The 24,827-nt window shown below is 32.0% G+C and overlaps 1 protein-coding gene across 1 annotated transcript; it reads left to right on the forward strand.

Moving 5' to 3' along the window:
• The first annotated feature begins 2,306 nt into the window (after positions 1–2,306).
• LOC134701118 (uncharacterized) lies at positions 2,307–24,594 on the forward strand. Its single transcript, XM_063562261.1, has 7 exons — positions 2,307–2,383; positions 5,566–5,756; positions 10,576–10,596; positions 11,936–12,241; positions 12,826–12,969; positions 23,864–23,948; positions 24,410–24,594. The coding sequence occupies exons 2-7, from the start codon at positions 5,592–5,594 to the stop codon at positions 24,592–24,594; spliced, it is 906 nt and encodes a 301-aa protein (XP_063418331.1). The 5' UTR covers positions 2,307–2,383; positions 5,566–5,591.
• Positions 24,595–24,827: the final 233 nt, after the last annotated feature.

Raw genomic sequence — 24,827 nt, forward strand, 5'->3', positions numbered from 1 at the left:
TGTGACATGCCAAACTTTCCTCTTTTATGGTCATGTGAAATATAACATTAAAATGACAAGACTAAATTACAGGACTACAATACAAATAAATAGGAGAACACAATTGACAAAGAAACACACGAATAATAGCTAACAAAAAGCAACAAGTTTAAAATTTAATACGCCAGAAGTGCATTTTGTCGTCCACACAAGACTTACTGGTGACGCCCAGATACAAAAGTTTAAAAGCCGAAACAAGTACAAAGTTGAACAGCATCGAGGACCAAAAGTTCAAAAGAGTTGTGCCAAAAACGGCCAGGGTTTTCTGTTAGGTACCAGAACATCCCTATCATTTATAATACTTAATACTTTTGCAAACAGTAAATTTTATAAAATGACTATTTTTTTGGCATAGACTAACATATCTACCATGTCTATGATGAGTTAATAGGTAGAAGTTTCTTGTGTGTTTCAGAATTTTCTCGACCTGTTAAAGGACTACAGTATAATCCGAAAACATTGTCTTTATTCATTGTAGCTCTTGGTGAAGTATGATTAATACGCTTAATTATAGACCAAACGTGTTTCTTCGATGAAACCACTTGGAAAAGGTCCAATACCAATACACCCTTATTTGTTAAATTATTGCATTTTATATAGTGATTCTTTTTTATTTGGTTGTTTTATATTTAGTTAAACACAAAGTATAATAACAATTCACAAATTTAATAGCGTTTTAGCTTTTATTCCTTACCTTAGTTTTAAACCAATTTAGACTAGTATGTTACTTCAACACAATTTTGCAAGTAACAAGTATGCTATTTTGTCATTTTTGTCAATCTTTTTTCTATTTAATTCGTTTTTAACTACACAAAAATCTTGCTTATTCTTTATTTTTGTTTCTAATTTTCAATAGGTAACATTTTAATGCTTATAAATACTGACTGTATTCTACCTGTTATTAATTGTTATAACAGCACTAATTATATTTTGTTTTTAGGCGTAGGTTGAAAATATTATGTCTTCTGGCTGTTCCTACATTTTGTAATTATTATACAATTATTTAATAATGTTTATGATAATCAAATGTATTGACCTCGACCATGACAGAGGAAAAACATATTGTCGAAACTTGTTAGGTGAATTTGGGACAATAAATATATATTTTTTAATATTACATTATAATGGTTTTGACTCCATGTATTGAGCAAAACATATTGTGCATTAAAAAAATATTTTGGACCGTTAAACTTTAAAATATCATAGATATAGGAAGATGTGATGTGAGTACCAATGAGACAACTCTCCATCCAAATAACAATTTAAAAATTAAACCATTATAGGTTAAAGTACGGCCTTCAACACGGAGCCTTGGCTCAAACCGAACAACAAGCTATAAAGGGCCCCAAAAATTACTAGTGTAAAACCATTCAAACGGGAAAACCAACGGTCTAATATTGTTTTGCAATTGAAATAAAGCTTTGCTACCACATCCAACAAAAACAATACAAACATTTCTTTTTCAATACACAATATTGTTCTCAAAGCATATTTTGTAAATAGTAAAACTGTTTGATTTATATAAACTTAACTCACTTAAATTAACTGCTGAAACACGGCTGGTAACCTATACACGCATTATAATAATTGGTGTTGATTTTCCGGATACGCTTCGAAAGGTTTGTACAGTTCTAAATCGCAAAGTTCTAATTCAACTGATTAAAATATAGAAAAACGGAGAAAGCTATACTGTTGCGAATACTTAAACGAAGAAACGCATATATCATTTATTTTTGCGCAAAGAGTAAAACTCCTATAAAATCTATCAGTTCACGAGTAATTGCCGAAAAAAGTGACACTTAATTTTGAGATGATTCTATTGACAGACCTACAATTTCATTTTTTTTCTTTCTGTCAACGGGATTGAATATCGTTTTTGACAGAAAAAAAGGAAAACGGACTATCCTTGACTGCTGAGATTGGAGTCGAGTGCACCTGAACAAGCAGGGTTCAAACTCATAACAGCAGTGTTGCCAAGCTAGTGGTTACAGTAACTGGTCTGTTTAAGACTGGATGTCTCTATTTTTCTGACCTTGCCTCTATCTAATCTTGCAAAACTTTCCACTTGTAAACAGTAGTTGACTTAAAATAGATTATGTCATTTTATTACGATTAAACCTTATTTGGTAAAGTTATGTTAAAAGTACTTATATAACAAAATGTAAATAGCCTATTGAAAAACACCGAAGTGCATCCATACTCATTAAATGTAGTAATATTAAAATATACAGGACAGCAATATCATTCGTAGACTGCATTTCACAAGGAGCACAAGTATTTTTCTTGAGTAAAATATAATTTATAAAAATTAATTTCCAACAGGAATTCTTTAAATTAAGATCAGGTAAGTATTGATATTAATAGATAGAAGAATTGTTTTTGAATAAACAAATTTATCTATTCAAATTACTTATCATTTTGAAATTTTATTTTATACACATCTTCTCTCTTATACATGCTTATAGTTTTTCTCACATATTTTATATATTCATCTAAAAGAGATTTATGAACGAGGTTAAGTTTAAATTTGCAGGAAAAATATTTTGCCGTCAATAATACTTTAATGTTCGGATAAATTTCAAATGTTTTTGTTGTATATTGCAACGATTTTTGCTTTAATATATTGTTTGACTTCGCACATCCGGCAAAACTGATTTTTTGGAAACGCACATCGGATGAACTCGGTATATTAATATTCTTTATTGAATTATCCCATTTTTTATCTGCTCTTTTGTTCACTTGTCTGGTAATTTTGTAAGAAACAATACCTTAAATGTATTTGTCTTGGCATTGCGCAATAAGGACTCTGAACGGCAATGGCAATATGAACCTGAACCGCGATGTTATCTCTGAACTACATTTGTTTGATGCTGAAGGACGGGTTTGGTCACACTGAAACGCAACGGTGGTATTTTGAGGGTATCTTGATCTTGATAGCTACACCGTAGTGCATTGTTGGTAGTGCCGAAGTGCGAAGGAATAAATATGTTTTCAAAAATCTTCATGTTCATATAACGAGATAGGACAATGCCTTTGTAAGAAGTTGTTTTTTATGTTTTTAAGTAAATCATCGAGATAATGCACCAAACATTTATTACACACAACAATCTCTCATTCAGTTTGAAACTGCAAGTAAGGACATACTTTATAGGAAATATATTCTTGTATTTCAAATGTTGTAAACAAGGTTTAAAGATATGTACATTAAAAGTATAGATGCAACATTATCAGAATTTAACTTACAGATGATCGTCAAAGATTATGCGATTATCACATAATATTAATTTATATGGCAAACAGGATTACTTCAAGATGATAATTATGTTTGTATTATAATATTTCAACCGTACATGTAAATATCATCAATACAAATTTATCTATACAAATTACCTATCATTTTGAGGGGGGAAAAATTTAAATATTTTTTTCCCTTAAGACATGACCATATGTTTTCTAACATATTTGATGTATTCGTCTTATATTTATTTGTCAACAAGTTTAAGTTTAAGTTTGCAGGAACTGTTGTGAAATCAACATTTGATTGGTTGAGACTATCCGATGTGACATTGAACAAAATTAAATATTCCTCTTACCTCCTTCGTCTAACGAATAATTTGTTAAATGTTTTATGTGACATTTACATTCACAAATATATTACACCCAAAACAAGAGCCATGTTAGATAGCATCTAGTATCAGATCACTAATAATAAAAAAGGATTAAAGTTGGCGTCATTTAAGCAGCTCTTGACATTATTTTTTTTATTATGATAAAATAAGGTTTCTTATGCCTTATACAATTGAGTGTTTCAGCTAGCTTTTAAACCAGGTTTCCTAACCATTTCCTAGGCAAAGACATGCCTGTACCAATGGTATAAATTTGTCAAGATTGATATAGATAAAAAGAAAGTTGAGTATTGGTCGAAACTGATTAAGACACATATCAGATAATAAAGAATGAGCCGAAAACTGTTAATCGAGAACTTGTTTTAAACAAGATGACTTTGTCAAGAATTTTTTTTTAAATATTTCAGACAAAAAGAGAATGTCCAGTAAGATTTCATGCAAATTTAAACAAAAATTAGGCTCTTAAGACTTTTTGACTTTTATATATATCAAGCGATAATTCTAACAAATTGTTAAAACGATATCTCTTATGGTCAACATTCACATTGTATTAAATTAAAAATTCTGCGAATCGTTGATCTAGTCTTTTGTATCTACCAGAATGACGTCGTATGTCTTTTACGGTGTCAAACTTTGACATCAGACATTTTAATACTGTTTGCACTTTTCAGAATGTAATTAATTTTGCCAAAACCAAGATTTTCAGGTGAAAAGTTGTCTTCTTAACGTTTGTAACACTTCAATGAACAAACAAATAGCCAATAGAAATGGCGTGTTATGTTTTTTGATGCTTGATAGGCCAATCAAATAAACGCAGATTAAAGTATCACTTTTTCGTATTACACCCCAGACACTCTATGCATGCATGAAATAGATAAAAGACAATAACTGTTAAAGAAGTATATTTACTGAAAATTATATAAAATGGTTGTCTTGGAAATCTATAAAAGAGATTTTATATGAATTTATAGGGTTTGTAATCTGACGTTAACCCTGAAATAAATACAATTTTTGTTCACACATTTGTAATTATTTAAAAAAAAAAATGACGAATTAAAACCAAAGTTACAGTATGTACACGGGTAAATCATAACGAAGGTGAGTACATCTCACCGATGTTTTTTTAATAACCTTGTTAATTGCGATAAGAACATGATATGAAGGCAAACATATTCATCAATGGTACTGTAAACATAGCCCTTTACTTTGAACACACATTTATAGGTAGGAGAACCCATGGTCCTGTGTCTTGTCGAAACTATTTACTTATATAACGGTTTTGCAGAAGGTCATGCGTTTCTCACGTCTTTACACCAAATTCATTTGATATTTACTGATTGATAGTTTTTTATAGGAGAACGTAATTTAATTGTAAGTTGTAATTGGCTTTGAAGAAGGCAATTGCAACATATTTATGCACTGTTACACCAGGTCATTTGCAGGTAAGTGGAGGTTTAATCACACATAACTTTTTTAAAACCTGCCAAATTATTTTTGTTAACTTGTTTTTAGTCAGGGTCTGGTACTACAGTATTTGCCGTTTGTTCATATTTGTTATATTTGATTTTCGTAAATTGTTTTGTTGCATATCATGTCGATTGTTTTCTCGTTTAAATGGTTTCAAATTTTATAATATTATATGCGCTATGGGGTTTTCTCATTCAGGGACGTACCATGGACTATTAATGCCTACCTCCACGGATATACATTGATATACTCTTCCCAGTTCGAGATTTAGCATATACTCATATAGATAATGTCATAACAGATGTAAGCTGGAAATGTGATCTCTGTTGTTATCAAGCCCTTTATTTTGATTATTTGCTGAAGGACGGATGTACTTTATAAAGTGTTTTGTATGAACGTGTTCATGTTTGTTTTGTTAACCTTTTTATTTTAGAATAAAACTGAAAATAAATTTATCACATGATGCATAAGACTCCAGGTGGTATTGGAGGACTAAAAGCTATTATAAAAGATGCAGTGGACGAAAATAAGAAGACCGTCTTAATATCAAGCGATAAAGCAAAACAAGTGATACAGAATCATGAGAATTACAAGGTGGATGTCGTGATGATTAATCTGGAAAAGGTTAGTTAGATAAAGAGTTCTTGTTTTTGGTTATGATTATTTTTATTTTGTGAACAACCACATAGATTCTATCAGAAAATACGCTGACGATGATATTATCAAAATGATGTACTTTTTTTTTATCGGCAATACATTTGTTGTGTTTGGAGGATTAGTATATCAACAGACAGTCGTTATTTCAATGAATACTAATTGTACACACATACAAGCCGATATTTTTTGTTTTCATATGAAACAGAACTCATTAAGAACAGAAAAAATACTAGAGGCTATAATGAGCCTGTGTCGCTCACCTTGGTCGATTTCCTTATCAAACAAAGGACGCTCTCACATATTGTAGACGAGAATAGACTGCATAAAAACAATCTCTATTTTGTTGATTTTGTATTTCTTATTTCTTACTAACAAAATTGTTAGTCTGTTTAGTTTCTCTCTATCTTCTTTAGTTTTTTCTCACAAGAGAGGGTAATAACATATCTTCATATAAGGGCAACCGTTGGTTTTCCCGTTTGAATGGTTTTACACTAGTAATATTGGGGCCCTTTATAGCTTGTTGTTCGGTGTGAACCAAGGCTCTGTGTTGAAGGCCGTACATTGACCTATAATGGTTAACTTTTATAAATTTTAATTGGATGGAGAAATGTCTCATTGGCACTCACACCACATCTTCCTATATCTAATCACTCCTATAATAAAAACTCATCATAGATACCAGGACTAAATTTAGTATATACCCCAGACGCGTGTTTCGTCTACAAAAGAGTGACAGTCTACTTATTATATGGGCAAAATTTTACCTTTTAATAGATCTTATTATTATCTTGCTGATAATTTTTGTTATTCAAAGGGTTTACGAATGTATTATAATTAATATCTTACCAGTCATAACGGCAAAAAATGTTTCTCTCTAAATCCATACTTTTCATGATAATAGGCATCAATGATAAAAATGGTAAAATTTTTCATTTATGGGGAAGAACTCCTATAAAAATGTCTCGAGCAGTTTTAACGTATATGAACAATTGATAGAGCTTAGTACTATTCCGAAACTCTCTATAACGGTTAAACAAAATAGACAAAACTAACATTTTAACATTGTGTTACATTGTAAGCCATGTCGGCATAGACATTAGGTAGGTAGACGGATTCCTCGGACACATTTGTTTAACTAATTACTAATGATAATTGTGACCAAGATTAGTTTAATTTGTGTCAGTATTTTAAGAGAAGATGATTTGTGTAAAAGATTACAAAAATTTACAAAACAATGTAAAACAATTACTTTAACTAGATATAAAAACATATGATATGGGTGTCATTAAGACAATTTTCCATCCAAATTCTAATTTATTAAAGTAAACCATTATAGGTCTAAATACAGTCTTCAACACGGAGCCTTGGCTTATACCGAACATCAAGCTATAAAGAGCCCCAAAGAGGAATAGTGTAAAAGCGTTCAAACAGGAAAACCAACGGTCTAATCTTTAAAGTCTAACCAAGTCTTTAATTGTGGTTCACCATCTACGTCTGCTTTGTTAAGTACCCAACAATTCTAGAATTGTTGATTTGTTTGTTAACGTTAAGCCAATTAATCAGCTAGTACATTTATATTATATCTAGTTTTGAGCAACTAAATGCATAGGATTTAATATTCTTATTTGCCGAGTGTGAATTTGCAATGCTGTAGGACTAGTCTTGCAGCCAACATACAAGTGTTTTGTTATGGTATAGCAATTGTAATTCAGGTTGGATATTGTGTTATGTTTTATAGTTTAAGGTTTTAATTCTATTTTTTATGTTTTATGTTTCTAAAGGTTAAGACAATTAATCATCTATTTCATTTATATGAAATTGAGTTTTGAGCAACTATATGCACAGGATTTATTTGTTTTGACACATTTTGATTTAGAGGAAAATACGACAGGGTTATAAAAAAAAATTTAACAGCATTACGAACACACTTCTATGTCAATATTCTTGCATTGGTTTCAAAATACAACAAATAATACCATTTCAAACTTAATCCCAATTTTCTATTCAATTTCTAGAAATTTTCTTGTGACGTCACTTCTGGCGTTGATAAATGTGTGTGACGCACAATTCATGATTCGATTGTGCTGTACTTGTGTACTGTCGTAAATTAGTTTAATGTGTTCTTTGTTATTCTGTTGTTTATGTGTTGAAATTGACTTCTTTTTGTTTATTTGTGTACTTTTCTGTACTGAGCGTTAATCGCTCTGTATTCATTGCACGTGATGCTGTCATTTTAGCAGTATTTGTAACATCGCCATATAAGCAGTAGGTACGGCTCGCCATTAAACAAGGTCCAACCCATATTTTTTTCTTAAAATGTTTTGTACCAATAGTTATCAAAAGTACCAGGATTATAATTTTATACGCCAGACGCGCGTTTCGTCTACATAAGACTTATCAGTGACGCTCAGATCAAAAAAGTTAAAAAGCCAAATAAATACAAAGTTGAAGAGCATTGAGTATCCAAAATTTCAAAAAGTTGTGCCAAATACGTCTAAGGTAATCTACTCCTGGGTTAAGAAAATCCTAGTTTTTCGAAACGTTAAAAGTTTTGTAAACAGAAAATTTATAAAAATGACCATATAATTGATATTCATGTCAACACCGAAGTGCTGACTACTGGGCTGGTGATACCCTCGGGGACGAAACGTTCACCAGCAGTGGCATCGACCCAGTGGTGTAAAAAGTAATCAAAAGTACCAGGATTATAATTTTATACTCCAGACGCGCGTTTGGTCTAAATAAGACTCATCAGTGACGCTCAGATGAAAATAGTTAAAAAGCCAAATAAATACAAAGTTGAAGAGCATTGAGGATTCAAAATTCCAAAAAGTTGTGCCAAAAACGGCTAAGGTAATCGACTCCTGGGGTAAGAAAATCCTAGTTTTTCGAAAAGTTCAAAGCTTTGTAAACAGAAAATTTATAAAAATGACCATATAATTGATATTCATGTCAACACCGAAGTGCGGACTACTGGCCTGGTGATACCCTCGGGGACGAAACGTCCACCAGCAGTGTCATCGACCCAGTGGTGTAAATAGTTATCAAAAGTACCAGGACTATAATTTTATACGCCAGACGCGCATTTCGTCTACATAAGACTCATCAGTGACGCTCAGATCAAAATAGTTAAAAAGCCAAATAAATACAAAGTTGAAGAGCATTGAGGATTCAAAATTCCAAAAAGTTGTGCCAAATACGGTTAAGGTTATCTACTCCTTGGGTAAGAAAATCCTAGTTTTTATAAAAATTCAAAGTTTTGTAAACAGAAAAATTATAAAAATGACCATATAATTGGTATTCATGTCAACACCGAAGTGCTGACTACTGGGCTGGTGATACCCGCGGGGACGAAACGTTTTCAGCAGTGGCATCGACCCAGTGATGTAAATAGTTATCAAAAGTACCAGGACTATAATTTTATACGCCAGACGCGCATTTCGTCTACATAAGACTCATCAGTGACGCTCAGATCAAAATAGTAAAAAAGCCAAATAAATACTAAGTTGAAGAGCATTGAGGATTCAAAATTCCAAAAAGTTGTGCCAAATACGGCTAAGGTAATCTACTCCTGGGGTAAGAAAATCCTAGTTTTTCGAAAAGTTCAAAGTTTTGTAAACAGAAAATTTATAAAAATGACCATATAATTGATATTCATGTCAACACCGAAGTGCTGACTACTGGGCTGGTGATACCCTCGGGGACGAAACGTCCACCAGCAGTGGCATCGATCCAGTGGTGTAAATAGTTATCAAAAGTACCAGGATTATAATTTTATACGCCAGACGCGCGTTTCGTCTACGTAAGACTCATCAGTGACGCTCAGATCAAAATAGTTAAAAAGCCAAATAAATACAAAGTTGAAGAGCATTGAGGATCCAAATTTCCAAAAAGTTGTGCCAAGTCAGGAATATGGCAGGTTTTATCAAGTAGTTTGTTTCTATATATGTATATTGGTAATTGTTCTTACGGCAATTCAGTGTTTCTGTTGTTCCAGTGTTTTTCTCTTATAGTTAATATTTTCCCCTTGGTTTTGGTTTCTGACCTGGATTTGTGTCTGTTAAATCGTTTCATGAATGTTTAACAATTGATTACTACTATTGCAGTGTTTTGTACTTAATAATCATTACCAAATCGATATTTCAATCTCACATTTATAGGTACACGGTTTTTCAGTGACACAATCTGATGAAAATTATAATTTTGATATGTGATATACATAAGTGAACTCTATAGTACTTATAGTTAGGAAAGACAATCTATAATAAATACTCTTTACGTTACCATGGAAGTTATTATGTGTTGATCAATATTTTAACTAATGGTATCCTAAAGTATCAAAAACCATACTAACGGTGGTTTGAATTGTGAAATGATTAAATCTATGTTGGAAAGGGTAAACCATTCTATCTATTAACTCGGTGAATTTATAAAGGAATATCATTCATTTGACCTGTTATATTGTAGTAGAGAGTTTATAATTCTATATTTTATATTTAGCACCGAAAGATGAATTACAACTCGTATTACATTTAAATAATATTTATGAGTTATGAGGAAATGTATCAATGTAACACACTGCATTTGGAAAGAATTTTGGAAAATAAATTTCAAAAAATGTTATTAACAAATAGTATACACAAACCTAGAATATAAGGGGTGATAAGGGTAATTTGAATATATACCGCCCTTTCACTGTGTTTAAATTCATGATCATCATATCTTCATTTGCAGTTCCGCAGGGTCAATTTATATCTTCTTAATCTTAAACAATGTATAATTTCAGATGAGAAAATCACCAAACAAGGTAAGTTGTTGAAATGTTTCTAAGTTTTTCAACTAGTTTTCGCAAAGTAATTGCGACTGAAGATGCTGTTTCAAACAACCAAAATTTAGAATATTAAAATTTCAGTGATACTTTAATGAAATAAACAAGAATTGAATTATTGAACTTCAAAGAGTCTTATAGATGCCGAATATAAAGAAAAAGGCAAAAGTGTCTTTACTTCCATTTTATTCGAAATTTTCCTTTCTTTTATTTATCTTGTATTCAAGATTTTCAATTTCAAAATTGCACTAGAAAATACATTCACTCCTTAACAGTCATTTCGATCTTTACATCAACTGACAAGTCTGTACAACAAATTCGTCACGGGTTTTAAGTTGTAAATCAGTTGTAAATACTAGTAGCAAATACTGAACAGTTTGAACAAAGACATAACATAATCTAATTAACCGCAAGGAACTGCATAAACATTTCTAAGTTAACCGCAGTTGGATATTCCGAAATCTAACTGAAATACTCACAATGACTTATTAATTTATTGTTAAGTCTGTTAAGGGCTTATCTGATCAAAATCGGTTTACCGGTGTTGGTTTTGTTTGTACCCAATTTGAATAGAAAACGCAATCACATTTTACATGTTTTAAATTACAAAGTGAAAATGTACAACAGTTGGTAAAAGTCGACCATTTTTTTTGTACCCAAAACTTTGCTTAAGTTAACAAATGTATCTGCTCTGATAACTGAGGACTATTATTTGAAAACACAAAGCTGTTTCAATATTAATATTTGAAGTTAAACTTCCATGAAAGCAAAAACATCTTTTTGTAACGATATTTTTTTATAGAAAAGTTTCCTTATCATTTGGCACACTTTCGAAAACGAGTTTAGAGTCTGTTAGTCTGATCTTTCGTTTGACACCTTGTATGTCTCTTCGTCATTTTTCCCGCCTTGTTTATATCTACAATTTCCATTGAGTCACCTAACAGCATTCGGTAAAGTTTTACAGAATCTTTGTCATTTGATGCGATTTCCGTTTTCTATTTCATTTCTTCTTTAAAGGATGTTAATTTGCTTATCATAGTAAACATTTGAAATCACTTCTTATATGATTCTGATGGGCACACCCACGCGTTCTACTTGGACATTTAGTCTGAATTATTTTATGGACTTTCCTTACCGTTTTATTCCACATTTTTAACCTTGCATTGCTGGATTTCTATTTTATTTTTTATTCTGAATCAGTTTGAGGGTTTCCATTATTAAGGCATTGACATTGCTTTATTTCTGCAACTACCACTAACCCCTGTTTATAATTCATTAATTGATCTGCAATGTACAGACCAAACAAAATATGTTTTAGGATGAAGCTGAATTTAACATATCAAAGTTAAGAAACGCAATTGGAAGCAACCAACCAGAGGTTAAACTAGAGGAGTTTCAAAATTGGGGAGAGACACAAGTTATACATGTCATTTCATCCTATCCTACGACAATACAAGATATTCAAGATTTAATCAAGGCAGCATCTAAAGTTTCTTTGCGTGTAAGATGTGCTGGAAGTGGACACAGCTGGGGGCCAATATTTTCAGACAGCAACCAATTACTTATTCATATGAGTAAGATGGAAGGCATCTATGAAGACGGTAGAAAAATTAAAATATCAGATGTAAGTATTTGTATGGTAAATTTAATATATCAAACTAACAGACGGATATAAAATAACAATGTAAGTAGAAAATGTTACTCAGAATAGGTTTATTTATTAGGTGCCATTCGTGACAATCAAGTGAATGTTATTTTTTTCAAATTTCGTTTGTTATTAAAGTTACAAAATAAGATATTTAATGATTTATAAATTCGAAGTATGTCCAAACTTATTGTTCGGTTGTTATTCATTCGTTAATGCGTTCAAGTTTTTGGCATTGCCATTTGCTGAGGGACTTTTCGTTCATATTCCTGTCCCAAAATAGGGAATGATTTGGGTATCCTTAACTAATCCGTTTATCTTTTCATTCGATTTCAATACTTAATAGTCGTTTTCATTTCTTATGTGTTAATGACAGTATATGCAAATCGCAGATGATAAACAACAATATAATAAACAGCCTACCAAAACCATAGGTAAAAATATAAAGCAACTATTGGAATAATTTCAATTTAATTATCATAAATGAAACCTTGTCTCTTTGTCTATGCATGTAATTAGGAAACCAATATCGACCAATTTAACTCAGGAATATCACATTGTAGAAGCAGGAGTGCATAGTGGATATCATGACTGGGGTGACAACTGGAGACTTCAAAGAGTTCCAACTGAAGAACAAGCTTAATATCCCTGCTAATGTTATTTTAGATGTTGTTCAGATGGTCAGTGTTGTAGCAACAGGATGTCACGTGAGTATTTAATCTTGCTCATAATGTTCTACATTAAATTATTTTTTACTCTGATGAAATTTTCCATTCTGTCATTTCTACACATATATTTTGTTTTCTAAAAAAAATCGACGATAATAAAGGTTTTGTTTGGTAGATGACTAATCGCAAAATTAGAATTCTGGTATTCATATGTGACGAGTTTATGATAAATAAAGGTCATAAAAGTTTTTCATTATGAAGAACTACAACAAATACACCAACCACTGAATCATCGAAGTGCTTGAGGATTTTTTAACAACAAATGTTTCCAAATAGTGACGTATTATATTTTTATACCCAACATTTCTAATTAAGTGTTGTAATCGTAGGACTAAGAACGTATTTAAAACCTTCACGAAGACAAAAAAAAACCCACCACATCTTGCAAATTTCTAAAATTACATGTTCTGATAAAGTGACGGAGTCCTGTCACTCAACTACCCACATCTATAATACTAAAATAACGAGGTCCAATTTGTCAGCCGCCATCGGGTGAAAACGACAAATCAAAGAATTCAACTCTATATATAACTTATATAGGACAATGGTGTAGATTTAAAATTACACCACTCCAAACCCTTTTGTTTTCCTCATAATTAATAAGTTCCGGTTCGAATCCGATACCAATAGTATACTCACCTGTTACCTATTACCTTATTTGTACGTTCCGCATCTGACAGGCTCACCACCAAGCGATGTAGTTACACAGGTCAAAATCACAAGTTTGACACTAATAAATTCAACCTTTGTTAAATTGTTTCCTAATGTAGTATTTGAATCAGTAAGACTTTCTATGGTAACAATACGAAGACTAAAAAATAAGGCGTAAATGTACAGTTTTCAATTTGCTAGCGGGCATGACCTAAACAGCGAATAAAATAATACAACTTTATTTACAATGCTGTTAATTAAAAAAAACTCCCTTCCAGGACCTTTTGTTTTCCAAATAATTAATATTCCCTATAATTGATAAGTTCAATGTCGGTGGTTTCAAACAGAACGATTTCGAAAGCAACTAGACAAATGGGTATCTTACAATCGGCATGACTTCATTATATGACAATATCAATACTAAAAATAGGCTTACGCATAGTTGTATACTTTAATTCAGTCACGGACCCTCGATATTACGTGTGTGTTCTAGTGTCTTCAAATTTGTATATACCTTTGAACTTGTCATATTCATGAGGATATTGCTGAACGCAGAAAATCTGTCTAATATCTGAATCTTTTTCCTTAAATCAACACAGATATACTTCATTCAACTGTGAACAATGGCAAATTTGTGAAAAACAGTTTACACATTGTTTATAACCAATGTTTAGCTCACCTGGGCTACAAGGCCAAATGAGCTTTTCTCATCGCTTGGCCTTGCTTTCGTCTGATAGCTTTTTTAAAAATCTTCTCATCTAAAGAAACTAGGCAACATATGTAACCAAACTTGGCTACACTCATCATTGGGGTACATGTGTATAGTCCAAAAATATGTCTGTTGACCCTCTAACGTGACCGACATTGCTTAGAATAGAATCTAGGGCTAAAGTTCAAGTTTTGGTTATTATTTTTAAAACTGCTTCAAAAAAGAAAAGCTTACAAGGCTTATATTTTGAAATGCTAAGGCTTTCCTATCTAAGGGATAAATTACCTTAGCTGTAAATGACAAAACTTTTAGAAAATGTTGGTACTTTGTTCTTCAACAGCGTCATTAATTTGACCTTTTAAATTTCTTTAGTCGAGGAGTTTTTCTAAGACAAAACGCGCGTCTTGCGTAAATACAAAATTACAATTCTGGTTTACATGATGAATTTATTTTGAATGTAGAGTCTACTTATACAATTAAAGCTGTCTGATGACCTCCTTTAGAAGTGATTGTCCTTAAAAGAATTTGAAATCATCTCTACATAGTATTATAGGTAAATACTATACGCACGACAATTACACAAAACCCACATTGTACTTTCATTCTTCATATTGATTCATAATTTTAATAATAATTTCTAATACTTGAAATAGTGGTGTAGGTGTTATTTTATTTAAAGCGTATTGAATATCTAGTAACTAAAGATATTGTAATAAAGATGTACACACATTTTTACACCTATTATCTTGAAAATCATAATAGATAGACAGAAACTTAAAATAGCAAAATGATCAGCAAGAGAAGATCTACAAATAACTCATCATAGCAAAAGTCTTGAATTGATCTCTTATGTGAGTTATTGTCTTATAATGATGAGATTTACTAATTTATTATGATTTTGCCTCCTATCTTAAAACTATATGATAGCTAACATAATTATGTAACAAAATTATCAGCAAGACAAGTATAAGTTACATGCACGAAAGTGTCGACTACTGATAGAAGTTATTGCCCTTTGATATCGATTTTTTCCTTTTTTGCCTATTATAACGTAAACTGTAATAGATAGATATAATCTTTAAAAAGAACTTATGATCTGCAAGGCAAGATACACAAATAACCTACAAATCCTCAGTCGGCTCGTGATTGGAGTTATTGCAATTGAATGATTATTTAAAGCATATGTTTAGCATGTTTTGCCAATTGTCTGTTATCTTTAGAACGGAAATAAATAAAATGAACATTTAAAAAGAATAATTGTCAGCAGGATAAGATAAAAAATATGTCAACATGATTGAAATTATCAGTTATATATAGATAATGATTTTTACAAAAATATGGCCGTTGTTGAACATGTTGAATATCCATTTGAGCAGCACAGGCTCTTTAGAACCTTTATTCCCATTCCTCAAATATAGTAACTCTTCAACCATATAACAATATCAATATGGTAAGTGCATTCAACTTCCCTTTTTACAAATTTTATCGAAGGTGGTAGACTCATAGCTTAAACTATTTCTATTAGGTTATAAGGACGATCAATTGAAATCGACACTTTACGAGTTTTACAGTCAACGTTTAGATATTTTTGTATTGAATTGCAAGATGGGAAACGCATGCATATCATGAAATGTATGAGGGCCTCAGGGAAGATTAGTTTATTGTAACTAACTGAGTTTACCCTCTTTAAATAAAGAATTTATTATTATGAAACGCTAAGCCAGTTAACGCAACTGTTTTATCTCCGTATGGATTCCTTGAGAAGGTTTCTAAAGGAAACTTGAACATCTTGAAAAAACTATTGCACAAACGTTTTCTTAAGGATGTATTCTTCTGCCGTTTCAGTCTCGTTCAAATCTCGTTCTAGAATTATGTCAAAAACATGTGATACAAGTGGAAAATATCAATGAATTTTAAAAATGTCATTATTAAACTTAATTCTGTAAAACAAAATGTGTAGTAACAAAAAGTAGATTTTTAGTAATAATTTTTTGAAATTGTCTTATCAATCAAGTCAGTTCTTTCAGCCAAAATCTTTAGAAAATGGGTGAGGGTTACAAGAAATGATTTTACCAGAAACAAGCACACCATGTATCACTGTCTTTCTTTCTTATTCCTCAGAAAAGTATGTTTTCAACCATTTATAACACAGAAGTTGAAATAATATACATTTTGTTCTTAAAACTGAGAAAAAAAGTTTACAAAATTGACAGCATGGTAAATTTGTCACGAACAAGCATTAAAATATGATAAAAATGTCTTATACTAACATCTATAGTTTTTTAAAGTTAAATTTATTCAGATTGGTCCACTTCATCTTTATTGAAAGTATGAAAAAAAGTTTAATTGTGGAACTGTAATTTGTTTCATAATAATAGCCTATAAAAATGAGTGAAATTTGACGAAAAATGGAAAAATCATAAAAATTCGGTAATTTCAAAGGGCCGTTGCAAAAAAAGAAGTGACTACCATATGATTTCTTTCTTCACTTATTATTTTCGTACAGTCATATAAACCCAAAAATCAGGTTATGAAGAACAGTTTTATTTCTAGTAGTCCATCAGCTAGTTCTCAAAAGCCCTCTAGTTAAGGAGTTTGTGTTACACCCAAGGGTACCGCGATTTTTTTTGATAGAGTTCAACTTCATTATCTTATTGATAAAATACAAGGTGTTAGACTAAAAAAAAAGTGTCCAAAAGAGGTTTAAAAACGTCCCTTTCAATGGTCCCCTCATTTAGCAATCACGACTAAGTAATTTTTAATTAAATATTTTGATATAAAGCGACTAAAAAAAATAAAGTATAGGTGTTAACAACTAAAACAGATACAAAACTATCATATTTAATGTTACTCTGAAGATTTTTTGTTTTACATTACAAACAATCCGATTTTTTGGGTTAAAATTAAGGCATATTTTTTCCTTTCATAAAGAAATTCGTTATACATTATACATAGTGGGAGATATAATGAACATAATTGTGCAAATCGTGATACAAGCATGACATTTGGTATAAAGGTTGACTAAATGATACTTATACAAAATCCGCTGCTGGCCAGAAAAAATAATATTTTTTTCAAGATGGCCACCACACATTTTGAAAATGGCGTCATAAAAAATTAGCCAATATTTGTTAATCCTTTGAAAGGTGTGAAATATGTAAAATCCATAGTTAGATTTGATAAAAAGAAAATGACAGTTCATAAATAACGACTAGAAAATACATTAATGAAACTTAAGGTGACTTCCGGTTTCAAAATGTCGGCTAACGAGTCAAAAATTTCGATTTTTTTTTAACTTTCAAGCAATTTTACACGGGATTTTAATCCTTGAAAGATGTGTTATGTATAATTCAATGTAAGATATGATAAAACGTTAAAAACAGCTCCTTAGTACGACAAAACAACACATAACTGAAGACAAATAGTGGTTTCTGGTTCCAAATTAGATGCAAATACGTAAAAAATATTTTAATAATTTTCATCAACTTAACAAGTAATAACACAAGCATGAAATACAAGCATGAAATTGGTATACAGGTGGACTAACCGATAATTAAAAGAAATCAGGTGCTGGCCATAAAAAAAAAATATTTTTGCAAGATAGCCACCGATCATTTTGCAAGATAGCCACCGATCATTTTGCAAATGACGTCATATCCAGTTGTAAATCTTTGAAAGTTGTGTTTTAGGTATAATCCAATGTAAGGTTTTATAAAGCGTAAATTACAGTTCCTAAAGTACGGAAAAACAACACATAAATGACAAAAAAGAGTGATTTTCGGTTTCAAAATAGCGGCAAAATTTTTGAAAATGTACTTTTTTATAATTTTCATCAACTTAGCAAGTGATATCACATTCTTTGTTAAGATTAAATGCCTAGTTTTGTTAGAAAGACAGGTTCGTTATCTTCAAATTATCGAACAGTAGCCAAAAAACAAAACTCGTACAAGGAAGGACAGAACGGTAGCATTTACAGTCACCAACACAACTGGATTTTTCGCCTCCTCATTTCAAAAGTTCGTTTTTTCTTTCATCCAACCCCAGTGTTCATGAATTGGTACATAAATCAGGCTGAGCCCAAACTTATCCTCCTTGATACGCTGCTCTTTGGATGTGCTTCGAAAAAAATGATGTTGTTCTGTCGTACATGATGCAAACAAATGCTTCTTTTTTGTCCTTGTATGTGTCTTTATACTTCAGCAAAGAAATAAGTACGTCCCTCACATGTTGAAATACTTCCTATTTCATCCAAACTGACATATTCTTTAGTGTCACATGCACTGAATGTATGAATGAAAGAAAGAGTAGCTACACGAGGACCAAACGCATTTGATATATCACGTACAGGAAGCCATCAAAAGTCTTCATTCCTGCCAAAATCTATTCACAGATTGTTCCACCATATTTTTGGAGTGCTGCAATTCTTAATACTACTACATCTGTGTCGGTGCTACCTTAAATTACCGTCCTACAACAATTTTCATAATCAGGCCGAACATGGACAAACATTCGTATATCTGCTTCTCCATGCTTACAAGGGGTAGCTGGAAAGTATCTTTATTAGTCTCTACGGAAGCATTTCTGTCGGCTACACACTTGAAAAAAATCGTTTCGTTGTCATCTTCATAGAGAAAACTACTCCAGAACCCAACTTTTGTCTTCTCACATCTAACCTTTCAATGATTCATTTAGTAAATCTAACACAATATCTACTCTTGAATACTTATCGATGCAAGATTTTATTTAAGGCCGTATAACACAATTGTAAAATCATCCAATATTGATTCCCTGCAAGGTGGCCTGGAATTAACCATTGCTACTCTATCAACGATAAATGCGTCAGAATTTGGATCTGCAAATTACAAAATGTTTCAAGTTTATCCCTTTGCACCGATTTAATACCACTGTTTAAAATGACATCCGAAGACAAAAACGGAGGAGCAGTTTGTCTTTATGGATTAAGAAATATTCTAAATCAATTTGTCCACTGCGACACAAAATAAAAGTCTAGAAAAGATATCCAAGAGCTCTAGCTTTGTTTTTTACAAATACGTTTACAGTTTTATTTTATTGACATAATAGGAGTTGCTCTTTTCAATCTGGTTATAAGAAACCGGTTCTCCTTCGTTTTGTATTTGCTTCAAACGATCTTCAAATGATCTGCCTTTGATCTGTTTAAAGAAACCCTTGTGTGTTCATTAAGTCTATATAGAATGTCGCAAACCACTAGATCTTGCAAATGTATTTGATAGTCTACTGACTTCTGGTCTAGCTACTATGAATACGTCTAAATGAGTTCTTAGGTTAAACCTATGACAACACACCGCCCTTTACAATTGCATTATTCTGTTTTTGTCTGATCAATTGTGTTATAAGAAAAATATTTTCTGGTCTTACGTACAGAAAAATTATCATTTTCAAAATCAATTGCCACCTGTGGGTGACTTAAGAGAAGGGAAGCCATATCTCGGAGAAAGTCGGTCGCGATCGAGAATATGTTACACGATCAAGACCTAATTGAATACAGTATCATGCTTTATATGGACTGTTTGTACAAAATCTGACTCATGAAATAAGCATACAGTAAAACCTGTATAAACCGGCCGGCTACGGGACTATGAAAAAGGGCCGGTTTGGACAGTGAGCCGGTTTATTCAGGTTTCCGTTTTGGCCGGAAGTTAATGACTTGTGACGTCCGACATTTTGCATGTAAAAGTTCTCTCCGATTGTAAATTATATCTGATGAATTAAAATACTTTCACTTTGTTTTTCATTGTTTGCATTTGCATCATAATGCTCGCGTTGTTTGGATTGTAAGACGAGAGTTTCTATTTACTCCCATGATCAATAATTTGAAATGTTGGAATGGCCGATTAAAAAGCCAGAATATTATCAAACGTAATTTCATCACTTTCGAAACGTTGTCGCACATTGTACAATATCCATTGATTGTTGTCATCCGGGTGTTTTTAATTATCAAGGTCATTTGTTTAGGGGTTCACAACGGTTAAAACGTAAGTTCAATCCGAGATATATTAGGCGTGTCTTTTCGTTTAATTGACACGTTTATAATGTTTTAATAAATAATGCATCTCACTACTGTACGATTGTAGGTTCACAGTTTGACACCTGACTAATTGATTATCAAGTATGTTTTGATTGCATATCGATCATTGAAATTAATTAGACAAACCGGTTTTTACAGGTAATAATTAATGTAATTAAGAGTAATGGGACTTCATAATTAGACCGGAATTCGGAATACACAGGGTCCGGTTTACAAAGGGTATTTTAACAAAGACTTTGAATGGAAAAATATGGGACTTTCATTTTCGGCCGGAATTGACAGGAAACCGGTTTATTCAGGGTCCGGTTTAACCAGGTTTGACTGTACTACCAAATTCCCAAGAAGTTCTTATGTTATAATTGAACACCAGGAATTGAACTGTGGAAGAGATGACTATATTTTCTTACGCAAGTCTATCAAATCATTGAACGTCACAGAGTCATGACATGAATATAACTTCTGTGTTTAGCTTTCTTAAGCCGATGTATACCTTTCACGCTAAAACACATAGAGTTATCTGATGCGCGTGTCTAGTCCTAGGTACATTTGAACATACATACAAGAATATGCCGTTCTAGGTGTTGCAATAATTGTTTTAGTGAGGACACATGACACATGTGTCCATCTACCTGCACGTAATATATCACCCAGAATTTTATAACAAGTCATTTTAATGTGAAATCTACCTTAAATGACGATAAACTTATGGTCTCCGTACAAATCAGGCAATTCCAACTGAATATCCATTACCAAAAGTGGCTGATCTGCCGTTACTGTTGATGTTTTTTTCTCGTTTTAACCACATTTTCCGTCTAATCTATCAAATACCTGATCATTGCAACTGAATTGGCTTGTTTTTAAACAGTGGCATCATAGATTTTATACTTACTTGCTTTTTAGAGTAATGAGAGGAACTAAGATTTATACCAGTTTGCCCTGGTAGTGCATACAAATCATTCATTATGTCTATAAATAGTTTGCGCATGCGCAAAATTGTTAAATCATGTGTGTCATTACCTTGAAAGATGTTATCAAATCAAATCATAATATCATTGAAAAACCCAAATCACTTATTTTATAGTAAATAGTTTTAAATATTTTTTAATGAATTTTGTTACATTTTCGCGCATGCGCAAACCCTGTATGTGTCAAATACTCATGTCTAGTGAATTATTCACATGTAAAGAAGGTAGCTACCAAACCTGACAGCTGTTTTTCACCAAAAGAAGGTAAACGAAAAGTTTTCCAGAAAACATCAGTATTTTCAAACTGAAAATACAGCCATTTTAGAAAACGGCGGTGGCCATCTTAAAAAAATGATTTTTTTTAATGGCCAGCAGTTGTTTCTTTAAAAGTATATAATAATGATGCTTTGTGGTAATTTTCATGCTTGTATCATCATTTGCACAATTCCCTCGATTTTTCCTGCTAGTTAATTAAACTTTAGAATTAATCATTATACAATGTTTCAATCATTTGCAGTATCTATATATCGTCTAAAATATGGAATATTTGATAAAATATATGTGACGTGCAAATACTAGTTAAATTACGGAAATCATCAAATTACCGTCTTTGATTCAGTATACAACATGTACAATGCAATCACACATAAGCATTATCAATTTGCAACTGGAAACACACATTTAAATGTCGATTTATGATGTTTTGGTGAGACAAATTATTTTATAAAGTGAATATGTAACAAAATATTACTGAAAAAGTACAGATTGAGGTGTTTTTTTTTTGCGTTCAGAAAAGGTGCACTCTATCGAACTCAATAAAATTGTTCTTGATTACATTTGTGTTTTAGCTATGTAGTGTTTGACATAAGCTTATTAAGTCATTCAATCGACAAACATCGCTTTGTATGAACGTCAAATAGTCAGTTATGAGAATTGGCCATACTTTTTACATTCTTAGGTTTCTCAGAGATACAAAAAAAAATTGGCTTTGTTGTTTTCAGTTTAAATAAAGATTCTGATAAGCGTTGGTTGTTAAATGTACATGAAATTGTTATCAAAGGTACCAATTTTATAATTTAGTATGCCAGACGCGCGTTTCGTCTACATAAGACTCATCAGTGACGCTCATATCAAAATATTTGTAAAGCCAAACAAGTACAAAGTTGAAGAGCATTGAGAATCCAAAATTCCAAAAAGTTGTGCCAAATACGGCTAAGGTAGTCTATGTCTGGGATAAGAATATCCTTAGTTTTTCGAACAAATCAAAGTTTTATAAACAGGAAATTTATGTAAATGACCACAATATTGATATTCATGTCAACACAGATTGTTGACTACTAGACTGGGGATACCCTCGGGGACGAAACGTCCACCAGCAGTGGAAAGAGCTTCAATATCCTTAAAATTCGAGATTTGGTAGGAATGGGTAACCCTGAAACGTCCGCACAAAAAGAACTTTAAAAAACTCGAATGAAGCTAGACAAAACTGATGTTATGAAATTGTTTCAGACACTGCAAAGCTGGCCAAATCCATTTGAAACATCTGAGCAGTTATATGGATTATTTTCCGGTTCTGTTGCTTCTTCGAAATTAATGTGCAAACTTCTAAACGCGTATGAAAAGAGAAAATTTGCTTCAAAGTCAACCGATATCTTCAAAACAATTAAAAGATGATCATTGCTTACATTTTTAAAAAAGGAAATAAAAGACAAGCAGTTATTGGCTGATAAGAACAACAAAACATTGAGAGCAGATGAAAACAAATGTCGCCTGCTTGTCATAGCCCAGACAAGATAGTTGGTTGCGCGAAAGGCTCTCCAGTTTTAATTAGGTCCTCTTCCAATGTATCTTGCAAACTTTGATGGTACACATGTAATGAAAATTAAAATCTGTCCTGGATGGTCTTTTAGAAAATGGTCATTCCTTAGGAAAGCATGTGGATATTTGATGACAGGGCAGTTATTCAACCCATTACTAGGATACCAAGCACTTTTTTATTTGGCAATTGTTATTTTAAAAACCATCCTTTTAGTTTCGAAAAGAGGTCCTGCATTGATTTTGTCACTGATTAGTATGCCACAATATCCATAAAAAAAATAAAACAGCAGGTTCTTGGGAGGGCAAATCATTACGATAAGTTCTAGACCATCACAATCGTGTTCTTGGGGATTGAAGAAATGGTTGTTAGTTGGGGAAAATAAAGTTGCTCTTGTTGAATTCTTTGGTTCGGAAAAGAGTAAATAATCCTATAGATTTACACTTGAATGTATTGATTTATTTGTATCAATTGGAAGTATGTGCCACAAAATAAATGTTGGAAATGAAATAGCGTAGAATGGTTTTTATCTTATAATCAAACAGGAAGAAGCCGATTACAAAATGTTTCTTAATGCAAAAATATGCAGCTGACAAAAGTTACGACTCCATTGTTTTAAAACCTTCTGACATTGATGTGGAAGTATTGGCTTACTATTTTCACAGTTGCATATCAATTCTAACATTGTTAGATTATTGAGAATGTTTGTAGAAAACTGCCAGGATTTCACGGCAGTACAGGTTGTGATCAGTAAGTGTTTTGTCTGGTAAAGGAAAAACAGCAAAGTATTCGGCTTTTTGACACGTTATGTGTTTTATGAAGGTCTATTCCATCGTGGTGAAACCTTTGAAGAGGTTGACGAAGAGTTTGCAAAACACTCGAGAGGTTTTAGTGTTCTATATATGGCTACGAAATAAAAAAGATCGATGAATAAAGTTCAGAACGTTTTGAAATGCAACAAAAAAAAAAGATTTATTGTCATATACTGCCCCCAACAAAAGATACAAGTTAAAGCACATTAAACCATCCAACTTTCAGACGAAGATTTGGAAATCTGTTCTTAAACACAACACTGGTCTGTTGCTAAACAACTATAGTTGGATTGCTTAGAACGATTTGATCAGTATCAATTAGCTAGACCAACCACCAACGTTAGATGCTTTAATAATTCTGAAGTGCTGTTGATTTAAATCTGGTTGTGCCAACAACAGATGTTCATGTGTTCAACAAAGTTTATCCTAATCAGATACCTGTATGTAAATGCTCGAAAGCTTGTAGATATAAGGATTATCAAAACGTTGATATTGCTAACGATGACGACGAATATGATGGAAACGATGATAATGATAATCCGGTGGATGCAGGTGACCAAACTGATGATGATTCTATGGATTGACCTTCTGCGTGACCTTAAAATGTAGTGATTCGGTTGTAAAAAAAATTAAAAAGATAGAGATCTAGAAACTCTGACAGTTTTGTGTGTTTTAATATGTAAGTTATTTCATGAATATGATGTATAAAAAGTAAAATCACAAAAATACTGAACTCAGAGGAAAATCAATTTGGAAAGTCCATAATCACATGGCAAAATCAAAAAACAAAACGCATCAAAAACGAATGGACAAGAAC

Source organism: Mytilus trossulus, unplaced genomic scaffold, assembly GCF_036588685.1.
Source record: "Mytilus trossulus isolate FHL-02 unplaced genomic scaffold, PNRI_Mtr1.1.1.hap1 h1tg000220l__unscaffolded, whole genome shotgun sequence".
NCBI classification, from domain to species: domain Eukaryota; kingdom Metazoa; phylum Mollusca; class Bivalvia; order Mytilida; family Mytilidae; genus Mytilus; species Mytilus trossulus.

What these genes read in the sequence shown, in the direction of transcription:
- LOC134701118 (XM_063562261.1), top strand. Translation starts at nt 5,592, where the DNA reads ATGATGCATAAGACTCCAGGTGGTATTGGAGGACTAAAAGCTATTATA. An exon ending in TGAGAAAATCACCAAACAAG is followed by an intron (nt 10,597 to 11,935) that starts GTAAGTTGTTGA and finishes AATATGTTTTAG; the next exon opens with GATGAAGCTGAATTTAACAT. An exon ending in TTGTAGCAACAGGATGTCAC is followed by an intron (nt 12,970 to 23,863) that starts GTGAGTATTTAA and finishes CTATTTTCACAG; the next exon opens with TTGCATATCAATTCTAACAT.